This window comes from Myotis nattereri (genome assembly GCF_964212035.1).
Source record: "Myotis nattereri genome assembly, chromosome: 9".
Classification (NCBI taxonomy): Eukaryota; Metazoa; Chordata; class Mammalia; order Chiroptera; family Vespertilionidae; genus Myotis; species Myotis nattereri.
Genome location: NC_138084.1, coordinates 28,597,525 through 28,620,814, shown reverse-complemented (window position 1 = coordinate 28,620,814; position 23,290 = coordinate 28,597,525). Strand labels below are relative to the sequence as shown.

Here is a 23,290-nt window from a genome sequence, read left to right as displayed (position 1 = left end):
AATTCTCGCCACATCTCCGTCTGCTCACGGCTCTCTATGGGGCTCTTTCCCTCGTGATCTTCTGGCCCCTTGTACTCTCCTTCCTCACATCCCTGTAGGACATTTACATTCTTTACTTTCCTTGGACCCCAAAAATCAGGCTTTCTAATAAGATAGCCAGAGTACCAAGGCCCGATCATTTTCAAGGGGTTACTATTCTCCCCTTAATTAGTCCTGTGTACTGGCATCTCTGCTCTGTGGTGAGGGTCACTCTAACCTGGGGCTTGGGAGGGACTAACTCGGAGTCTCACCCACAGACCGACGCGGAGAAGCACTCGCAGGTGGAGAGGAACTCCCTCTGGTCGGGCGATGATGTCAAGAAGTCCGACGGAGGGTCAGATAGCGGCATAAAGATGGAGCCGGGGTCCAAGTGGCGGCGGAATCCCTCGGACGTGTCTGATGAGTCTGACAAAAGCACGTCGGGCAAGAAGAACCCCGTCATTTCCCAGACGGGCTCGTGGCGGCGAGGCATGACCGCCCAGGTGGGCATCACCATGCCGAGGACAAAGCCGGCTGCCCCGGCGGGCACGCTCAAGACGCCGGGAACCGGTGAGTGAGAGGCAGACGCTGTCTGGCATCCACAGGTGTCAGTTTGAAAACCAAAACCGCAGTCACTCTAGCAAGGAATTGTGTGTGTGGTTTTAAGTCCCTGTACATGCTCAGGTATTTGTTCTCTGGGTGTAGGCCAGTGATGGCGAACCTTTTGAGCTCGGCGTGTCAGCATTTTGAAAAACCCTAATTTAACTCTGGTGCCGTGTCACATATAGAAATTTTTTGATATTTGCAACCATAGTAAAACAAAGACTTATATTTTTGATATTTATTTTATATATTTAAATGCCATTTAACAAAGAAAAAGCAACCAAAAAAATGAGTTCGCGTGTCACCTCTGGCACGCGTGTCATAGGTTCGCCATCACTGGTGTAGACTCTGCTAATAATCCTCTTTCAAACAGGTTCACAGCTCTTCCTCTTTCCAGATGGAAATATGTGAGTGTGAGGGCTTAAGTCTGCAAATGGTTTCCTGGCTGAGGCCACAGTGAACGAGTGTGACCGTGTGCTGGGCAGGAGCTAACCCTCAAGGGCACACGGTCAAGTGTTTATAAACAGTTGGTATGCGGAGTTGATATTGTCCATGACTGAAGGGTGTGTGTAAACGGGGGAAGTGTTTTTGCAGGAAGTCAGGAGTGCCTCCTGGAAGTGTTAGGAACATCGTTTTAATGGACAGAGGGAGAAAGTTCAGTAAAAGTCAGGGTCTCTTCCCCAGACACAGCGGTGATTGGCTGGCTTGGCTTTGCTCTGGGTAAATTCAGATGCTTTGCAAGTGAGTAGAATCTCTGACATCTCCTAAAAGGCTCCCAGTGACAGTGGTAGACTAGATTGTCTTTCTAAAAAGCTGTCTTCTGCCTCCCAAGGCGCTGCTCTCCCCAAGAGGAAAGTGAGCCAGTTCTTTGAAGAAGGGGAGGATTTTAAACAGACTGAGCTGATGAGCTGGCTTCTCGGTTTGCAGGTTAACTTTGCCAATTTCTCTCTCAGGAAAAACTGACGATGCGAAGGTGTCCGAGAAAGGAAGGCTCTCTCCCAAAGCCTCCCAGGTGAAGCGCTCCCCGTCCGACGCCGGCCGCAGCAGTGGGGACGAATCCAAAAAGCCCCTCCCCGGCAGCGCCAGGACGCCCACTGCCAATGCCAACAGCTTTGGGTTCAAGAAGCAGAGTGGCTCGGCCGCCGGTCTGGCCATGATCACAGCCAGTGGAGCCACTGTCACCAGCAGGTCAGCCACCCTGGGCAAAATCCCAAAGTCATCGGCGCTTGTGGGTCGGTCCACTGGCCGGAAGACGAGCATGGACGGGGCTCAGAACCAGGACGACGGGTACCTGTCCCTAAGCTCCCGGACAAACTTGCAGTACCGGAGTTTGCCGCGGCCCAGTAAGTCCACCAGCCGCAACGGGGCTGGGAACAGGTCTAGTACCAGCAGCATCGATTCCAACATCAGCAGCAAGTCCGCAGGCCTGCCGGTGCCCAAGCTGAGGGAGCCTTGCAAAACAGCCCTGGGCAGCTCTCTGCCGGGTCTGGTCAACCAGACGGACAAAGAGAAAGGCATCTCATCTGACAATGAGAGCGTGGCTTCCTGTAACTCAGTGAAGGTGAACCCAGCAGCCCAGCCTGTGTCCAGTGCGGCTCAGGCCACTCTCCAGCCGGGCGCCAAGTACCCTGACGTGGCCTCTCCCACACTCCGCAGGTAGGTGGGGAAGTGGCCCTGAGCAGAACTGGAATATATGGAATGGTGTCCTGGATTCATAATTTCCTGTTTCTCAGTTAAAGCAACCTCTGTTTTCTCCACTTTATCAGTCCTAGGATAAACTTGTTTGGTCAGATGCTTCTAGCAGCTTTGCAGTCAACTAGTTTTCTATGTTAGGTTGAAAATCATAAGCCCCTGCAATCAATCATCCTGGGTTCACATCTTGGGTTCACCTTAATTAGCCGCCACGTAAGCTTTCTTAGCAGTTAATGCCTCAGTTTTCTCATCTGTAAAATGGGGGTACCAATACCCACCTGAGAGTTCTTGTGGAGATTAATCTTGTGTAGCAATACTGGCCCCTAGTAAGTACTCAATAAAAGTTAGCTACCATCCATATCTGGATGGGTAGCTCAGGGAAGCAGAAAGTTCTTGTCTTGTTAATTCTGTGGCTGAGATTCCTCATCATTATGCTAGACAGTGATCTTGGCCAGATCCTTCACTCAAATAGTCCAATATTCTCCGCATACTTATTTATAACTGCATGTATAATTCCGCATTAGTCTCTGAAATTTTAGTTTCCTTAAAATAAAAAGCCTCTTAAAGCAGAAGTGTTTCTAAAAAGGAGAAATTGGTTTCCTATTGCCTTTTAAGGTAATAGGAATAAGACATTTTCTCACATTTCCACCCTGGATGGAAATTTTTGCATGAAAATATGATTTGCTGTTTTTTTCTTAAACTTTCTTTTAAATGTGTGCGGTTGTTGCCTGTTCATAGTATCTCCTTATAATATCCATGTCCACTGGACCATCCTCAAACTGCATATGCATAGGACAGGGCTTATTCTACCTTCCCAGGGAATTTCTTGTCGTAGGAAAGAGTAAGTCTCAAGGACAGAAAACCGAGCAGTGAAAAAAACAAAAATTATGTGCACATGTACATATTTGGGGATGGATCGGAATGTTTGAAGAGACTTCAGAAGCAGCATTCCACATGAAAGGTATAATGAGGCAGCTCAGTTCTTTGTCTAGACTTGATTATTAGAATTTCAGTAATGATTACTTTTTTTTTTTTTTCCAGGGGAAGGTTCTATTGGGCTGCTCTTTGTTCTTTTAACAGATTGCCTTGTAAATGAAATTTTTCTCTGCTTCTTGCCTCAAGTATTCTATGTAATATTCGCTCTTTGGTATTATAGATTTCCTTTAGTGACTGACTACAAAGGCATTTTACTAGACCCTTAGGCTAGTGTAATAGAATGCTTGAGAATGCAGCAGCTTCTTAGGTTCAACACAGAACACCTTTCAGCCAATGCCTGGCAGTTTCATTGTTTACTAACTCCTGAAGGCGCTCTCAGGGCTCTCATTGTGCCTTGGTTTGGAGAAGGTAGGCCTTAGGTGGAGTGTGATAACTCTCTTCAAGGAAAACGCAGCCTTCTTCTGTGTAGTTACACGGAGCAGGATGAGGAGCAATGAGCAAACGTGAAGATGGATCCTATTTTGGTTTTCTTGTTGGAAGTGCTTGGCCCTGGGATGAGCCACGCCTTGACATAGTGAGGTCGCCATTGCTGGAAGTGTGTAAGCATCCTAAAGCCACGATTGTGCAGTCGGATATTTCATTCTCTGATGGTCACCAGGCCAAAGTGTTTCTCATCTGTCACCAGATATTGCAGGGAGGACTGGTTACATGGTCTGTCGGTTGTTTGTTTTCACAATAATTGAGAATTGTAAGAACTGTTTGGAGAAAACAGAGAACAAACTCACCGCACTGAGGAGCTTGGGGAAAGGCAGAGTTTGAGTGGATGGAATTACTTGCGTTACTGGAGCGTGTACCGTCCCCCTGACTTAAAGCAACTCTGCCCCTCTACCAGGTATCCCTCCGCCAATGGAAGAGGGAGACGTGTGTGCCATTGCCTGTGTTCTAACAGCACTGTTTTGGTCACCAGCAGGGGCGTGACATGGAATGGCATTTCTGTGTGTCTGTCGCAGAGACACAGTTCACACTCAGAGTCTGGTCTAGCGCCCTGTGAACTCGGCAAGGTTTCTGTGGTGCTAGCACTCGGGCCCTCAGAGCACATCTTTCAGACGGGGCTCGCCTGTGAAGATGCTTTCCCCCGGCCCCATCCAGATCTAGACTCAGGTTCTTGACTCTGCATGCTGTGCTTAGAGATCTAATCGGCCAAATCCCCGGAGTTAAACTGCCCTGGGGTCATGGATGCAAAGATGATGAAGGCAGCTCTTTTCCTTCTAGATGTTTCCCGGGCCAGGGCAGTTTTCTAGCTACCCTTGGAAAGAAAGGGAAGCGAGATCTTGGATGAACATGCATAGTCCTGCAGAAAACTGTTCCCCAGGTCTCAGCTGCAGGTAGAACTGGAGGCTAGACTCACGTGATGCACCGAGCCCTGTCCCCTGGATGCCTGGAGCCATTTCAGTAGAAACGACGGTGCCCTCCCCCAGGGACTCCCAGGCTCCTGTCCCTGTGCCCCCGACTCCAGTAGCTCGCAGCCCCTTGGCTCTGGGTGTTCAACCCAAACAACCCTTTGTCTCTTCACAGACTCTTTGGTGGGAAGCCTAGCAAGCAAGTGCCCATGGCCACAGCTGAAAACATGAAAAACGCGGTGGTCCTCTCCAATCCTCATGCCACCTTGACCCAGCCAGGTAACTTAGAGTCCCCCTCGGGCAGCGGCGCCCTGAGCAGCGGGAGCAGCAGTCCGCTCTACAGTAAGAATGTGGACATCAACCCGTCTCCGCTAGCCTCCAGCCCCAGCTCAGCACACTCAGGCCCCTCCAACAGCCTCACCTGGGGCACGAACGCCAGCAGCTCCTCAGCAGTTAGCAAGGGCTTCCAGTCCGTCAGCAGCCTGCACACCAGCTGTGAGTCCATCGACATCTCCCTCAGCAGCGGAGGCGGGCCGAGCCACAACTCCTCCTCGGGCCTCCTCGCCTCCTCTAAGGACGACTCCCTGGCTCCCTTTGTGCGAACCAACAGTGTGAAGACCACACTGTCCGAAAGGTTGGTGGCGTGCGTCTGGCTGCCTGTATCTCTCAGAAAGACACCCTTTCAGGAGGCAAAGGATTATGTCAGGAATCCCAAGTGGCAAGTCCCCTTTGCCTGGGAGACGGCCCTCTTTCTTATCACCGATGTCTTCCTGTAGGAAAGCCAGTTTGGGGTAGAATGAAACTCGGCTCTGCTTCCTGTTACCTTTCTCATTGTGGTTATTCTCAGTGTTTGGAGCCACTGGAAGTCTCGTGGGGGCAGATTTAATGCATCCATCCGAAATGGCATTCCACCTTTGAAATCCTTCCATCCTATTCTGTTTGTTCTCTTTCCTCCCTCTGTAATTGTGTAGGCAGAGTGGGTGGCCGGCTGCAGCCACGGGGGGTGTGGCAGGATGTTCTTTAGGCAGTGGGCTCGATTTCGCGGTCCTCATGGCAGACACCCTCCTACTGAGGGGCTGCTGGCCAGTGAGAGGAGATCAGGAAACCAGAAGCGCCCCAGAGCTGCGGGTCCCGCTGCCACGTGGTGTGTCCATTGCCTCCCTGGGTATGAGAAAAATCACTGTATATAACGACTCCTCCCCTTTCTTCCGGTCTAATGCTCCTTCTCTTGTTTTCTACCTGCCTGGACTTCTAGCCCTCTCTCCTCCCCTGCCGCTAGCCCTAAGTTCTGCAGAAGTACTTTGCCCAGGAAACAGGACAGGTAATGACATCATAGGCCCGGGACCCCACCGAGCCTCCAGGTCCCTCTGCCCCTCTGTGTTAAGCCAAACGTTTTGTGTGAGGCTGTTGGCCTGAGGCTTCCGCTTGTGCTCGTGGCTCCGGTGTAGTACGTGACCCCCGGACATGCCAGTGAGGGTCTGTTCAGCTGTCCACTGAAGCCCCCAGAGGCGGGCTGGGCTGGCCCCTCCCTTCCCAGCTTGGGAAGGAACCGCAAACCTGCACTTGAACTGGGGCGGCAGAAGCTCTCACTTGCATCTCAGCCTTCCTGTGGCATGCTCCTGCTTCCCGCCCTTCCCTCCCCTCCCCTCCCCTCCCCTCCCCTCCCCTCCCCTCCCCTCCGAGTCCAGAAATGATCTACCACCCACCGCGCAGCTTGGCCCTCACCTTTGTCTCCCACCCCCTCGCTCCCCTCGCTCCCCTCGCTCCCCTCGCTCCCCACGCAGCTGGCTCTTCTCCCTTTCCAAGTCCTTTGCTGCAGTTTGGCTCCGTCTGTTTTGCAGGCTGCTGTGTTCCCTGTGCCCATTTCCTGTAACGATAATGAAAAAGAATCTGTGGCGCGCTGAGACTTTATAAATGAAGAGGCTTGTTTGCCCCCAGCTGCCCTGTGGGTGGGCCTCAGAGATGGATATTGACCTGAAATTTGTGGGGGAGGCATGGCTTAGCCAAACATAACAAACAGATGTTGTTTCGTGCTAGGAAAAAAAAATTAATGAAAACCCCCTTCACCCCATCAACAGCAAAAACTTTGTTGTTGTCAGACTCACAGACCAAGCCTTTAAACCCTGGTTCTTTGGAAATCTGAATGCCTTGACTTTATCAGCCAGCAAGTTGTAACACGCCCCGACTCGGGCCCAGGGCTCAGCTCCTAGCTACGTCCAATAAGGACTGCAGGAACGGAGAGGGACCTGGAATTCATGAGTGAATTCCAAATATGCAGACGGCAGGCCTCTTGAAACCCTCCTACAAGTCCCTTCTCTCACTGAAGTCACTGCCGGTGGCACTGGGCGTGGCCCCGAGTTAGGGGCGCAGAGAAGCTGGCATCTCTCTCTCCGCGAAGCAGTAGTGATGGTGCAGAGATGGGCGACGGGGCGGCGGAAGGCACGGGCTCTGCTTCAAGGTGCGGCAGCCCCCGAGTGTGGCTTTGAACCTGTGGGGTTGAGTGCCTCAGGCCTCTGGGGGTAAGGTCTGCACTGGGTCAGCGCAGGCCAGGGCTGGGGTTCTTTGGTTTCCCGTGGAGGTGCTGCATGGCCAGTGGAGAAGGGAGCGCCTCTGGTGAAGTGAGTCTCTTTCCACAGATCTCGTCAGCCCCGTCTCAGCCTTTCCCTCCTCACACCGCCTGCTTTTTCTGTGCTTCTCTGAAGTTCTCATTTTTGTTTTAACTTTCCTACAGTGACCCGCACCTTGATAGGAACACTTTGCCTAAGAAAGGACTCAGGTATCTGTGTTTCCTCCTTGCATCCATGCCATGTGGTGTGGCTTTGGGGCTTGGCTGGTGGGGGTTCGGGCTGGGCTGGGGTCCCCGCTTTGGCCACCGCAGTCAGACCTTGGATGAACGCTGCCCTCACACCCTCTCATTCTCATCTGTCCATTCGTTGGTTTATTTGCTTGAGCAGAGGCTGTGCTTTTGGGGGCTTAATGTGGTGAAACCGTGTCATGAACAACATCCCCGTGAAGCCCAGAGAGCAGTTCCTGCTGTTTCCGGGGCCAGGGGGTCTAATCGTTGAGCATGTCACCATGACCATGCAGTTCACAGGCTGCCTTCTGAGACAAAGGACTTGACTTGTAGCATGTTGATTTGTTAGCCAGGACGCGAGCCAAGGAGGAAGGAAATATCACCCTCAAGCTTAAAAATATTTAGCTTTCGGCCCATAGAAAATTACTAAGGACGGATACTTTGCACTCATCTGAATAATAATCAAAATTCGCGTCAGTTTCCGGTGCCCAACAAGACATCGGTATGATCAGCTTTTGGTGAGAGAAGGAAAAGTCTATGAGGAAGTAATGTCCCCTCGTTCATTGTAAGTCATGGCTTGGGCTCAGTTGGATGCTAGTCCTGATAAAACAAGATGCTATAAGTCACCATGGCTTCCACCATCTACTTCACTCTGCCAATCGAAGGAACTTCAGTTCTGACGCCTGCCGCGTGGTCTAAACATCTCGTGGTTGCAGCTGTCATTTCTCCTGCTCTCTAAATGCCTCCTTCTTTGTAGCATCAGCTTCACCCTGCACTGAGCATTACGTGCTTTTGCAAAAAATGGAACGTGAGATGAAATGTTTCAACACTGTCATGTCTGTCTGTAGTTGATAACCTGTAGCTCGTAAGGCTGAGAGCATTTTGAACAGTAATGTGAGGTAGGTATCAATGCTTCCTTTCTATAGGAGCTCCGAGTAAAGCCAATTTTAGGAATCTAAAAATCACAGTACTGGAAAATCCCCCAGCAGACGTCCTGTGGGAGGGGGCTCACCAGTGTGGCCTGAGAAAGGGGAGCTGGCAAGGCCTTTTGTACCTAACAGGGTGCATCATGCTGGGCGGGGCAGATTGTTGGCAACCGATCTAGATGCTTCCGTTTCAGCCACTTTTAATATGAGTTGGATTTGATGCCCCACTGTTGCCCCCAGAGGACGCCAACCTCTCTAAATATTGACATTTCAGAATGCTGGATATATTTCTTTCTAGAGCAGACCTATCCTATGAAAATTATGTAGCTCTGGATTTCTAAAATTGTGTTTGTTTTTTTTTTAATTAGAATAGGGATATGTGGCAGGCTGTCTACAAGCAACTGATGGGACCTAGAAAGTTACATGTCCATCAACTAGAGTGAAAACATGAAGGAAGACACATTTTATATTCCCTCTCACTCTGACTTTCCCTTTCTAGCTCCCTCCCTCCATTCACACACATCCAACCCCAACACACCTACAACTCCTCTCGTAAGCCAAAAGAATCCCGGGGTTGACTTAATCAGTAGCTACCTCATGGCAATCTGTTTGTAAATCTAAGGTTTCTGTGGCCACTTGAGTGATTTAGAAATTCTGTGATTTTATTTATTTATTTTTAAATATATTTTTATTGATTTTTCACAGAGAGGAAGGGAGAGGGATACAGAGTTAGAAACATCGATGAGAGAGAAACATCGATCAGCTGCCTCCTGCACACCCCCTACTGGGGATGTGCCCGCAACCAAGGTACATGCCCTTGACCAGAATCGAACCTGGGACCCTTCAGTCCGCAGGCCGACGCTCTATCCACTGAGCCAAACTGGTTAGGGCGAAATTCTGTGATTTTAGATCACGTCTGTGAAGGCACTCAGCCCATTGGAGACATTTGATAAACTATTACCAAAAATGTCAATGAGGAGGGGGACTGCGGGACTTCTGCAGCCCCTCCCCTGTGTGAAACCCAACGACTGGGGTTCCTTTTGTGAAGACGTGTTGATGCTAGATTGCGGTGGCATCACTGTCCTCACACTTTTTCGTGTCTGGTTTCTGACGTGCCGTGATTCATGGCCACCTGTGTGTGCTCTAGAAGGCTGATGCCCTGAGCTCTCTAACTAAAATCCTCCAAGCTCGAACCGCAGCTTGTTTGGTTGCTTCGGTGCCGTCAGGGTGGGGGCTTGGACATGACACTGTCATGAATCAACATGTTACAGATACGCCCCGTGACGGCTCTTCTGAGCGTTCACCGGCCTTGCTCCTTTTATGTGTTCCCTTCAAACTGACAGGAATTGCAATTTTCCCTAAAGGAGGCCAAGTAGCAAAAAAACTTGGTAGGTTTCGGGAATATATAGTGATCGGACTTTTTTAAACATCAACTTTGGATATGTGTTCCTCGTCAGCTCCCCGGAGTTCATTATCTATAAGCGTCGTTCATAGTTAATCCAGCCTGATTTCCGTCTGTCCAGGTACACCCCCACCTCCCAGCTCCGCACACAAGAAGACGCAAAAGAATGGTTACGGTCCCACTCTGCAGGAGGCCTGCAGGACACGGCTGCCAATTCCCCTTTCTCCTCCGGCTCCAGCGTCACTTCTCCCTCCGGAACGAGGTTCAACTTCTCTCAGCTTGGTGAGTAGCCGCTTGTCGTTAGCTGTGTTGATCGGCTCCCTGGAGCAGAGGTCAGCTTGTGCTTGGAAGGGAGCTGTTGATCATAGACGTGTGATCTCCTCCCGCTCAGGGTCTGGCCAGCCCTCCGCAATGCAGTTTGATTACAGGAGATTGACAGCAAAGGAACTAGAGGAAATGGAAAAGTTTCTGATACTCTAATCAGTAATAGTCTTTCTGTGGTTGATCCCATTTTTGAGAAATATGTACCCTATTTCTAAGACCTAAAGAAGTAGGTTGTAGCCCTAGCCAGTTTGGCTTGGTGGATAGAGCGTCGGCCTGCGGACTGACGGGTCCCATGTTTGATTCTGGTCAAGGGCACATGCCCAGGTTGTGGGCTCGATCCCCAGTGTGGCGCGTGCAGGAGGCAGCCAATCAATGATTCTCTCATCATTGATGTTTCTATTTCCCTTCCTTCCTCTCTGAAATCAATAAAAATATATATTTTAAAAAAACAAAAGAACGTGTCCCATGTTTGGTCATCCTCATGCTTTCTTAAGCTAGAGATAAAAACCATGTTTTGATTGAACAAGTATTCTTGGAAGTGCCCACTCCTGACATGATGCTTTGACGGGCACAGTGGGGAAAGGAAAAGAATGTGTGACACGGTCCCTGCTGACAAGTCAGGGGATTCTGTTTATAGGAAACCATGTAGAAACGGAATATGATCAGGTAGCAAGTACCACTTACAGTTAGGAAAAGGAAAGGTCAGTCCTGGCGGGAATTACAGGGAAGGTCGCATGAAGGTGGCAGGATGGGAGCTGAGCCTTGGAAGGCTGATGGGAGGGAGGAGGGGCCTTCCTTTGAGAGGCCGCCCTGCCTTTCCTGAGTACTATTGTGAGCAATAAACTCAGTCTTTAAGGACAGGTGTGGCTTGGAATCAAGTCTGATTTAACTCTGCATTCTCAGTTAACTGAAGGGATACTTCTGAAATATTGGACATTACTAAAATGACTGGATTTTAATAAGAAAGCTATCTTCGGCTAAGGTAAATGTGCCGCCTCTGCACCGAAGCTCTTGAGGCTCCCTTATTCAGTGTTCCCCATCCGAGGCGACGAGACCCGTGTTCATACTGTTCTTTCCCAGCCATAACTCTTTGAGGCAGGAGTTTCTTGTCATGCACAAACGCTTCCCATCTGATCAAAAGCCCGCTGGGGCTATTTCGGGCTTTGGGCTTTGGAGAGAATTGTTCCAGATGAGCCCAGGGAGTAATTAGCTCATGCCTGGAAGGTGACACGAGCCTGTCTGAACGTGCCAAGTTGGAAAGCTGAGGCCCAGAGCCCTGCTTTGGAACTGACCCACCTCCCCTCCCTTATTTTTAGCTCTCGGTGTGTAACTCAAATGCTGATGTGACCACCTTTTAGAAAATAGACAAGAGAGAGAAGTTGGCGGGGACGGATATGGCTGATAACGAGCAGTCTCCTCGTCATCCCCGTCCAGGATTTGAACAAAGACATGAATTCCCAACCTTTTGATTCCATTCCTTTTGTTCCAGCGAGTCCCACCACTGTCACCCAGATGAGCTTGTCCAACCCAACCATGCTGAGGACCCACAGCCTCTCCAATGCCGATGGGCAGTATGACCCGTACACCGACAGCCGCTTCCGGAATAGCTCCATGTCCCTGGATGAGAAGAGCAGAACCATGAGCCGCTCAGGCTCCTTCCGGGATGGGTTTGAAGAAGGTAAGCAAGGAGACTGGCCATCCGTCTCCCAGGTTAGGGGGTGTATAGTTAATTCTCCTCTATGTCAAGTTCATTTCGTTGGCCTAAGAGTCCACCTGTGAGTGCTTCCAGCTCCCCCACTTACTGGGGGGGTTCGTGCTGGAGAACTGAATAGTAGGGTCTGACTCTTAATTGAACTCTCAGGACTCGAGGGAAGATGCTACTAAAAAATCACTGTGAACCTTAGAGCTGACTGAGTTTTGCTCTAGGTTTCTCGTTCTTGGACATGGGCCATAGCTTCTTGGCATGCACCCTCATCTTGAGGTTCAGCCACTGGCTCCCCATCTTGGAGGAGCGCATTCCTGGAGAGTTTGTTTCCCAGAGCTGATGGCCCCTTATGACAGTGGTTCTCAACCTGTAGGTCGCGACCCCTTTGGCGGTCGAACGACCCTTATGACTTTGGGGGGCTCCGGGCAGCTATGCCTCTCTGCTGCTCTCAAGAATTCTCTGCTTTGTTATTCAGGCATCAGTGGTTCAAGTTTATTGCATTCAGTGATGCCTTTTTCATTCTTTGCTTGCCAAGTGGGAATATTTTGGATTAGATTTTTATCTTAAAATCATTTAAATCAGAATTTTAAGATTAAAATACTGTGGGCAACTTTGCCAGCGATTCCTATTTCTTTCCCTTTGTTCCTTCACTCAAGGTGTGAGTTAGGGAAACAGCTATCAAAATGCTTTGGGGGGGGGCATCACCCACTCCCCCCAATGCTTCCCCAGGGTGAACTGGTCAGACACTGGAGGCAGGACTCACTACTAATGAATGGTTAAGAGTGTGTAGTAAGACTACCAGGGTTTGAATTCCAGTTTCACTATTTATTAGGTGTATGATCTTGGGCAATTACTTCACCTCTCTTTGCCTCTGTTTTTTCACTGATAATGTGGGAGTACTAATAGTACTCAGCCCACAGAATTATGAGATTAATGAGATGATATACACAAATGTTAACCCAATGATGTTATTGCACGTCACAGCCTGTAGACTCGGCTTCTGCACCAGTGTCCTGGCAGCTGGCAGTCCAGCCCCAGCTGAGGGCTATGTCTCTGGTTGTGCCCTTTTTTGTCTTGTCAGTGACAGAACAGAATGTGGGAGGAGAGCCATAGGCACTTCCCTCTGCTCCCAGTTCCATGAGAGTAGGGATATGTGCCCAGCATCCTCTTGGTAGGAAAGCTCAAACAAACCTGTGATTGTTTCAGAAATCCCTAACAGGTCAAGAGGGAAATGCAAGATGTTGGCTTCTGTTTTGCCTATTAATCCCTTTAGCAACTTAATTCTCTCACCCCTCATTTATGCACCCACCCTCATTTATGTATCGGTTGCATCCAGGGACATTCATTGAGCAGGTGCAAGTCTGTAAATCATACATGGGAACCTACTGGAACAGAGGATGGGGGGCTGAGGGAGTTTCGCTGGATTTAAGAGCTAGAAATGGGTGCTGTAACCACTCAGAGCAGCAATACTGGAGGATATGTTGACCGTAAGGTGTAGAGGAGGCAGTTTGTCTTGAACTCCTATAATATTGAGTGTGCTGGCCACACGTGGCCACGGAGCATCCCCAGCCCTCCTGATGACGACTTGCAGGTGGAGTGTGTCCTGTGCTGTATTCATCTTCTCTGCTGTGTGTGTACCTGAGTGAACGCGTGTGCAGCACCGAAACTTGTCCAAACAAGCACACGTCGCCTCATAAAAGTCTAGGACCATTACGGCATCCTCATCAGATCGCTTTTATTTATTCCATCTGGAGTCAGACAGCAGAACTGTGGAACATCTGCATGGCAAAGTGGCATTGACAACGGGTGCTTGCCCACGAGCAATGTCTAGACTTTTGTAAATCCCATGATTCATGGTGACGTGGAACTGAATGCAGAGGGGAAAGTCAAAGTTGTGAGGAAGAGGAAGAAACTGCTGTTGATGTGCTTTAAACACATAGCACTTCCATCTTTGGGGAAATTTGGCACCAGATTGATTTTATCCCTTCCACAGTTGTTAAAAAACAACAACAAAATAAGACTTGTACAAGTAGATGGTGTTTTTTTCTTTATATCTCTTTTTTTAGAATTTATTTTTAATTTGTTGGCATTTAATATTAGTTTCAGGTGTACCGCATAGTGGTTAGACATTTATATAACTTACAAAGTGTCCCCCCCCAAGTCAATATATTGACTATAATCCCCATGTTGTAGGTCACATTCCGTTGCCAATTTGTACGAGTACATCTTAACCTCTTTGCCCCCCAACCTCCCTTTCCCCTGGCAACCATCAGTTTGTTCTCTATATCTATGTTTTTTCTTTTGTTTATTCATTTATTTTTACTTTTAGATTCCACCTGAGTGCAATTACGTTTTGAATTTCACTGGGGAGAGACTTTTTTCCTCTCTTTTGAGTTTTTAACAGTGTTGCAGAAACAGTTGGAAAAAAATTCACATCTCACTTTAGAACCTCATTATAAGAGTGTCAGTAGGTATATCACATGCCAGAAAGCAGGAAAGAAATTTAGGAAGAATTAGCACAAGTACTTGTGCAATGATTTTGTGGGATTTACTAACCATCATTCATTTTGAAGGAAGTGGGTATGATAACCCTGTGGATTAGATATAGGTATGGCCCACATACAGCCTTTCAAAGTTATTTCAGGTAAATTCATTTCCATCAGACGCATTGTGCACATATAAAGTCAACTTTAATAGCCTACATTTAGGGAGAGGCGGGCGGCATTTGAAAATGGATGTCTTTGGAGTGGAAAAAAAACAACAGGTCACTTAAGGGCAATGCAAGCAGATCCTGTCCCTGAATGCTGTGTGACCTTGAGCAGTTGACAGTCTCTCTCAGTTTCAGATTGCACAATGGCAGAGATGACCTGAGGTTCCCTGTAGCTTTAAAATGTTGGCGGTACAAGTTTAGAGAGGAAATGCATGGCCTGCTTTTGCCGTTTCGGCTTTGTGACTTTCACAGGCCTTTTGTCCCAGAGTATCCAGGCCGCACAATGTGGGCTCCGACTTGTGGGCCCAGTTCACTTAGAGGAGGGCCAGCTGCAGTGGTCCAGGGCAGCCACATTCAGTTTGTGGTTGACTCTGGAAGGCAAAAGTCTTTCTCTCGACCACAGCTTTGCTGTTGCGTCTGACCAAGTGAGAGGGGTTAATTACAGAGGAAAGTAAGTACCTCCGCCCGAACCCTGCCAGATGTGCTCTTCTCTGCCTGTAGCCCCAGCTTCCATGGAGATATGGCTGCAGGCTGTCAGCGAGTCCATGAGGTGGAGAAATATAAGAGGAAAACTTCCATTTTCCAGCAGCCAGAGGCCATTCAGCAGCCCTGTGCAGGCTTCTGGAGCAGGTGTCTGGCGGGGCAGTGTGACTGAAAGGTGTGATTAAGGGGTTATGTTACTTGCATCTCTGCCCCCAGCGTGACCTCCAGTATAATCTCCCGCTGCTGCTGCTGCTGCTGCTACTGCTGCTGCTTGTGCCGTGGGGCTGAAGTAGGTTACCCTCTGGAACAATTAGGTCCCTAAATTAGGATATGAGAAACTTCTGTTAATGTGTGGACGTATTAACACTGAAAGCCATTATTGGCCTTTAACACCTTAACTGATTTTTTATGGGGTATGAGTCAGATGAGTCCTGGATGGAGGGAGAACGGAGGCAAAGATCTAGAACTCTAAGAAAGGTGGCTGTGAGTGGTGGTGCAGGGGCAACCTCAGTGTGAAGGCACCTGCTAAGAGAGAAGGGGGCAGGTAGGGCAAGCCCAGAGCATTGTGGGTTCAGAAGGAGAGGGCCCATCCAGGTGGCAGTCAGGGCAATAAGGAAAGTCTTCATGGAGAAGGGGTTTGCGCTGATCGTGAAGGTTTGGACAGATAGAAATGAGGTGCATCCTGAACAAAGGGAAGGTATGGGCAGAGCCTCTGAGGAGGCCAAGCACTCTCCCGGGCATGCTGAGAGCCACGTGCAGGACTCAGAGTCTCCGAACCACTTGGAGGAGGCACCTGAGTGCACCCTGAGCTGTTCCTCGGGTATCTTGTGGGCAAGTAGCTTCTGCACCTGCTGATTCAAGTTGAGTTCAATCCTGGTACGTGAAAGCCGCTGAGCACACGTGGAAAGTTACTCCCGAGCCTCCCACTCTCTGGCCGAAGGCGATGGCGCTGTGGCAGAGCATTCCACCCTGGCCAGGAAAGCTTCGCCCAATGAAAAGGTCCGAGATGTCGCCACATGCCTAGTTCTCTCTTTCAAACAAGTTGTGGAGAGAGAACCAAGAAAATGTCATTAAAGACTGGTTTCCCACCAGAGACGTCAGCCAGAATGCCTTGTCCTAGAAAAGACCAGGCTGTAAAATGTCATGAAAGTGGCTACTAGGATGTCTCCCCTGGGCCGAGGGCAGGCAGGGTGCTAAGGGGGTATGAGGATGGTCCTACGTCAAAAAGTGTCAGTCAGAAACGGAAAAGACGACACCACTTGCTTGTCCCTTGGTGGACATGATAGAAATCTAACACAGAATCTATATTTCACTGGATTGTGTTTTCTAGACATATGTTTGTAAGCAAGTATTCTTCTAGAATGGTTTCGCTATGGCCATAATCAGCTCCTCTTCTTCAAATACAAGTAGCAGGTGCTAGCAGGGTATAAACTACACAAGCACCACAATCTCAACCCTAAATGAATACATGAGAAAAAGAAAGGAATCGTAACAGGTTGCCCCTGGCTAATAGAATTATGAACCATGCTGGTTACTCTAGTGCAGGGGTCCTCAAACTTTTTAAACAGGGGGCCAGATCACTGTCCCTCAGACTGTTGGAGGGCCGGACTATAGTTTAAAAAAAAACTATGGCTGAAACCGGTTTGGCTCAGTGGATAGAGCGTCGGCCTGCAGACTGAAGGGTCCCGGGTTCGATTCCGGTCAAGGGCATGTACCTGGGTTGCGGGCACATCCCCAGTGGGAGATGTGCAGGAGGCAGCTGATCGATGTTTCTCTCTCATCGATGTTTCTGACTATCTCTCTCCCTTCCTCTCTGTAAAAAATCAATAAAATATATTTTTTTAAAAAAAACAGAAAAAAACAACCTATGAGCAAATTCCTATGCACACTGCACATATCTTATTTTGAAGTAAAAAAACAAAACGGGAACAAATATAATATTTGTATTTGCATCTGGCCCGCAGGCCATAGTTTGAGAACTCCTGCTCTACTGGATTTGTTTCTTAGCACTTCTCTGTCCTTGAAAATTTTCATGAAGTAATCATGTATTATTTTGATAGTCAGGGGGCAAAAGTATTTAGAAGGTTGTAGAAAAAATGTGGTAACAGAAAATTGACTGAGTCTCCTAACAAACTATTCCTTATTTGACGCTGACCTATAGCCAAACCAGGAAAGGTCAGGTCAAGGTGAGGTCAAGTTGCTCTGAGCCTGGTAGTGCCCTATGATGCTGTTTCTCCTTCCCTCCCCCCTTTTTTGGTTTCATAGCAGCCAGCTATGTAATTCATCTTTTCTTTCCTTTTTTAAAAATAGTTCATGGATCCTCGCTCTCCTTGGTTTCCAGCACATCGTCCATTTATTCAACAGTGAGTATAAATCCATGCTGTGTAGCTATGATCATACGAGCTGGGGTTCCTTTATCAAATATGTCAAGGATAAAATATCAGCATTTTTCCTGGAGAGAGTATTTCCATTATAAGGGAACCAATTAATTAGGGAACAAGATTTGAAATTTACAAACAGCTATTGACTATAACGTGCCAATCAATAAATCAGGAATCGGCTGCTTTGTTAGTGGCATTGTGCTGTGCGTGGTGACGAGTTAGAATGTGTGAAAAGCCTTAGCCACCTGCTGGTAGAATTTGAAAAGAAAGTCCTTGAACAGTATATTAATCTACCTGCCTCGGTTTCTTTATCTGTAAAATAGAAAGAAGAACTGTCCCTACTTTCTGGAGTTGTAATGAGGATTAAATGTTCTGAAGATTATATTTTGCTACAATATAAATTCCTTGAGGACAAGAAATTTTTCTGTTTTTATTCCTGGTGCCCAATAGGTGTTCATAAAAATAGGCTTCCATAAAATAAGAAAATGCATGTAAAGCAATAAATACAATGCACAGAGCACAGAGTAAGCACTCCTACATGTTCACCATCAATGAGACTGTTAGTGACCGAAGCCAAATGTAATCAAATATGGTGCTAGATTGGTTCTGTTCTGTGGTGCTTACTTTTTATAGCCATGCACATAAATATTTGGGAATTCCTATAGGGAAAAAATATTTTCTTTAATTGAGAATTGACAGTTCTTTAGCCCTTAATTCTGTGGAGGACAGGTGTGCTGGTTTTTGTTTGTTTGTTTGCTTAATAATTCTATGTTTGGTAAGGCTAGATTTCTGGGCTACAGAGCAAGACAAACTATATATAGCCCCTTGTAAGTAAAAGGCCATCTCAGAATCAAATTAAAGAGACCACGGCCTGACTGTTCTTTCTTAGGCCTATGGCAAGCAAAGACTTCTGTGGTTGTTGACATGGTTTGATTCGAAGGAACTAGAGATACTCTCTTCTGCTCCTACCCACCTCACCCCTCCAACTCCAAAGTACCTCTTTCTTCAGCTGATTGTCTTGTCTGAAGTTTCACCACAGAGTCCCGGCTTTCAATTTAAAGGCTTTCTGTATAGTAACGTTGGGAAGGGTTGTCTAAGCCATCATCTACTAGGAAAGCCTAGGGATGGCCTTCCAACTGCCAGGCAGTGCAAACACTTCATTCTACTATGAAACTCTTGGGTCTAATCCCAGCTCTACCACTTACCAGCTGTGACCATGGGTAGATTATTTAACCTCTTTGTGCCTAATTCTCCTCATCTGCCAAACAGGAGGTGCTAGTATTACTACCTACTCCAAGGGTTGCTATGAGGGTTAAATGAATACTGAATATAAAGTGCTTGGAACAATTGCTGACGTGTGGCACTAATGAGTAAATGCTAGTTATTAGTACCAGAAAGTAAGTAACATGAGGTAGGGGACTTGTTCATGTTCACTCACAGCTGTTACCTAGGTTCTTAAACAGTGCCTGGTGCATGTAGGAAATCAATAAATATTCATTAGGCAGGAGGATGGGGATGGATGGATGGGCAGACAGGCAAAGAAGGATAAGGAAATATTATCTGGGAGGAAAAAGTGGACCCTGAGGACATCTCCAGACCTTCTCCTGAAAGTGTTTCTAAGATGAGCTATGTGACGTAGGCAGAATACCAAACCTATCTGAGCCCCAGAGGGAATACAAACTAACCTACTTTATGGAGTTACTGCAAGGATTAGACAGTTTGGTGCCTAAAAATTAGTTGCTGTTGTAGGAGCCAGCCGGGAGGGCGGGGGCTCTTGGGCAGGGTCAGGGGCGAGGGCAGTGGGGAGCAGGGAGTGAAGGGAGACTGACAGGAACCTGCCCCAGCTGATGGGTGTGGGGTCTTCGGGGTCTAATGAATCCTCCCCATTTGTATTCTGAATAGAGAAGTAGGCACCAGAGTCAGATGCTGTTTTTGAAAAAATAATGGGTTTATCACTAATAAATTTGGATTAGGACATACAGGGAGGACCCAAGGACAAAATAGGATCCTTAGTGATTCTCACTCGCCTGCCTGGCTTCCAAGTCCCTGCTTCCCCTGGAGACGTGTGAGTGGGGGTGGTGAGAAGGGCAGGAAGGGGTAGGGGAGCTTCTTTCCTGGGCCCCTTGGGAACCCAGGGAGAGGGAAAGGAAGGTTCCACCTGCAGCGGGGTCCCCCGGCGGGAGGAGGGAGGTTGTTTTGTTCTCCCACTGGCACAGCCGTGTCACCTCAGACATGGGGCCCAGCATGGAAGGTTCTGCCAGTAAGAGGACCCACAGGCTTCACCTTTACTCCTCAGGGTCATAGGTGACTGGGGAACTCGAGGTGGGGCAGCAGGAAGGTAAAGGTCACATTTATCCTTATAATCTGGGATGTCCACAGGCTGGCTGGCAGGGGCTCCTGGCCTCCCTTAAGTCTAGGCGTCTTCCTGTCTGCAGTGCCCTGGGGAGATGAGAGGGAGGATGAACTGGGGCAGAGTTAACTTATGTGCAGGCCTCCCTACTCCCAGGTGGGGTTTGCCAGGTAAAATACAGAGCACCCAGTTAAATTTGAAATGCAGGTGAACAACAAATAATTTTTTAGCATAAGTATGTCCCAAGATGACATGAGGCATACTTAAACTAAAAATAATAATAATTAACAATAATAATAGTAATAGAATTTAACTGGTTGTCCGATATTTTATTTGTTAAATCCGGCAAACCCTGCCCTGACTCATCCCCTTCTCACCACACCCTGTCCTGAGCCCCTGACCCTGTCACTGTCTCCACACGGGGACAGGGGCTCCTCACAACAATGAGCGTGTTCCAATTCTTCCTAATTTCTTAAAATAATATGCCGTTTGTTTTTGGCCTTTTCAGATAGTCAAATTGATCGAACCAGTCTAGCCAGAAAAATACCCCAGGAAAGCAACGAATAAATCTTCCAGACTGCTGGGCTCATCTAAATGCGGTCCCCGCAGGCTGGACTGCGCAGCTCTTTGTTCCTCCGATTAGATTTGATCCTCTAACCTCCCTGTGTTTTCTTTACAGCCAGAAGAAAAATGCCAGTCAGAGGTAAGGAACAGTTTGCTGGTTGGATTCCCACTTTCACTGCCATCAATTCTCTTACCCAGCTCAACCTGGAAACGGACTCCCAAAGCAAGTAACCCTGTCCCCTGTCCCCTTTAGATTCGCAAACTGCGGCGGGAGCTGGATGCCTCCCAGGAAAAGGTTTCAGCTTTGACCACCCAGCTGACAGCAAATGTGAGTATAGACCCAGGGCAGCAGCCATCGGGAGGGGAGGTGGCCCCTGCCCGCTTCTGAGCATTACCTCAAGGCCTCCTGCCCCGGAGAACCATGGAACCAGTGTGGTGTAATAAATAGGATGCAGACTTTAGCATCATGAGTGTGAATGTCGGCGCTGACACTTGCAGGCTCTGTGCTTTGGGAAAATTCTTTACCCTCTGCGCTTGGATTTGCTGTTCTCAATGATGGGTGATGATAATACCTCTCAGGGTTGTCATGTGACCAGTACCTGGGATATATTAAGTGGTCAGAAATGTTCATTTTCTTCCCTTCCTCTTTCTGAAAATTCTCATCTAAGGAAAAAAAGGTGGAGGGATCTAAGGCTCCCAAGTAAATAGCTGACTGCTCTGTAATTATAACATACACAATTACGTGTTCAGGGGGCACTGCCAACCGGCATTCAATTCAGCAATTGTTTAAGTGCCAACTATGCCCCAAGCACTGTGGGTTCAACAGCAAAGCAAGCAAGTCACTGTCATCTCAGTGTTCTTTGTCTGGTACAGCAGAAAGACAAAACACTTTTGCTATGACATGATAAGTGTTATGATTGAGATAAAGAGAAAAGGTTGTGGGAATATGTGGGAGAAGCACATAACGCATTCTCTATGGGGCAGGAGGAGATCCAGGAAGGCTTCCTGGAGGAGGTGACATCTGATGGATACTGTATAGGGGAGGGTGCATGGGGAGGACAGCATACTAACCATTATGCTGAAAGAATAATTTGTGCAAAAGCCCAAGGTGAAAGATCTTGGTGCATTTGGAGATTATATAAGTTGTTTTGTGTAATTAGAATCTATGGCTTGGATAGGGGTAAGAGGCAGGTGGAGGGGAGGAAAAGGGGGGAAGAAAGGAGGCATCAATGAAAGGCAATGGTCAGGGCACATCACAAAGGCTCTCAGCTGTTAGTGGAGCCTTCTCAGTGAGTTCTAAGCAGAGCTGTGAGGTGGTCAGGTTTACTCCTAGAAAACTTCCCTGTATGGGGTTATAGAATTATGGGAGTTAGAATAGACACAGAGATCTCCTACCCCATCAGACCAGTCTGTACAGGACTCCTGCTGCAGGGCTGAAGCTCAGAAGGCAGAGCCTGAGGTTTGGAAGGTACTTCCTACCCAGGAATGCACAGCCCAGCCTGAGACCACAAATACATGTGTACGCGCCGGTCAGAAAGCAACCTGTATGACCCCATGGCATGCCGTTAAGTAAAAAGTAGTTTCAAAAGGTTGTCTTCCTTGGACCAAGAAGCTGAGTCAGTACCCGGAATTAATATTTAGCTGGAGTTTTAGCCCAGGTAATTCCTGGCTCAAGCCTGAGGCTGCTCAAGGAAACTATTGCTCTTTAAAGTCTGCACATGGTGCCTCACACAGTGCTGGGCCTTGATTACAAGCTCAGTATTTGGTGATTGTGGTCACTTATGCTCTTTTTTTTTTTTTTTTTTTTTAGCTCTCTTACATTTCTAGAAATCTTCAATTTTCTTTCAAAACCCTAACATACTAGGCCATTGTGTGCTTTGTAATCCTTCTTTATCTTTTTTACATCATCCACCATGAGTAATGCTTTCAAAAGAACTTCGGAAATTGATGTGAGATCTGGGTTTTGAGGCTTAGATCCTATTCAGAAAAACAGCAGAAGTCTTTTTCTGAGGGTGGACTCTTTATGTGGGTCACCATTTGAATCCAGAACCGACCTCTGACCCAGCAAGCCAGGATCTCCTGGTATAATCCAAATATGTGAGATTTAACAGCAGCCCCCCTCCTAAGTTCAGAACTGCTCCCTTAGGTAAGAATTACAGCTGTCAATTACTGACCCTTAATCGTCAAAAGATAGTAATCCTATATAATAAAAGGGTAATATGCAAATTGTCCCCTCAACTGGGAGTTCGACCAGAGGGGACAGGGCCGGCCCACCAACCGTCCAGGGCCCCTCCCATGGATGGCCACACCCCTGATCCTCCCCCACCCCAATCGGGGGTGGGGCTGGCTGGACCCCACCTGTGCACAAATTCGTGCACCAGGCCTCTAGTTTACTTATAATGAACTTGGGTTCACTCTTCCAATGACCTCATGCTCCACGGGACCTTGCTTTGGGCCACTGAAACCCTGCTCTCTGTTTCAGAGGAGTCAGCGTGAGAGCCCTGACATTACTATTATTCTAAAAGTGTGTGTTGCTCCTCGCAAGGCCAGTGAATCCAGTATTGTTTTAAAGTAAATATTTAGCCTTACCACACACCACCAGGGTGTTTTATTGTCTGCCATCTCTCCCACAGGCCAAACTGTGTTTGTTTTTCTAGGGCAAACTACTCAGAGCCACCTTCTTGGGTGTTTTTATATCGCTTGTGTTTGTTTTCCCGGGAATGTGAGACGGTGCTGGATGAGAAGGTGCTGAACCAGGCTCGCAACAACCTCAGCCCGTATTTTCATAGTTGCATTCATGACACAAAGTCGGTCCTTCCGTTCCCCAGCAAAACAGTCCTCTGGTTCCTCAGAGCAAATGCGGTTTCTTCCTGAGCTTTGCAGAAACACTTTCTCTCTGGCAGTCTTCATGGGGTCAGGTTTTGGTTTTTATTGGATAGAAGATATAAATGCCCATGAATAGAATCATGGGTGGCAATCAAACAAAGTTTTGAAATAAATGG

General features: G+C 48.0%; 1 protein-coding gene across 1 annotated transcript in view; it reads left to right on the top strand.

Moving 5' to 3' along the window:
- NAV2 (neuron navigator 2) overlaps nucleotides 1–23,290 on the top strand; it is a 357,889-nt gene that overhangs the window by 297,868 nt on the left and 36,731 nt on the right. Inside the window, exons 13-22 of the mRNA XM_081100068.1 lie at nucleotides 297–588; nucleotides 1,575–2,277; nucleotides 4,825–5,283; nucleotides 5,905–5,970; nucleotides 7,381–7,425; nucleotides 9,893–10,053; nucleotides 11,585–11,773; nucleotides 17,304–17,356; nucleotides 20,404–20,427; nucleotides 20,542–20,616. Of these exons, the coding sequence (XP_080956194.1) occupies nucleotides 297–588; nucleotides 1,575–2,277; nucleotides 4,825–5,283; nucleotides 5,905–5,970; nucleotides 7,381–7,425; nucleotides 9,893–10,053; nucleotides 11,585–11,773; nucleotides 17,304–17,356; nucleotides 20,404–20,427; nucleotides 20,542–20,616 (2,067 nt within the window). The remainder of the gene's footprint in view (nucleotides 1–296; nucleotides 589–1,574; nucleotides 2,278–4,824; nucleotides 5,284–5,904; nucleotides 5,971–7,380; nucleotides 7,426–9,892; nucleotides 10,054–11,584; nucleotides 11,774–17,303; nucleotides 17,357–20,403; nucleotides 20,428–20,541; nucleotides 20,617–23,290) is intronic.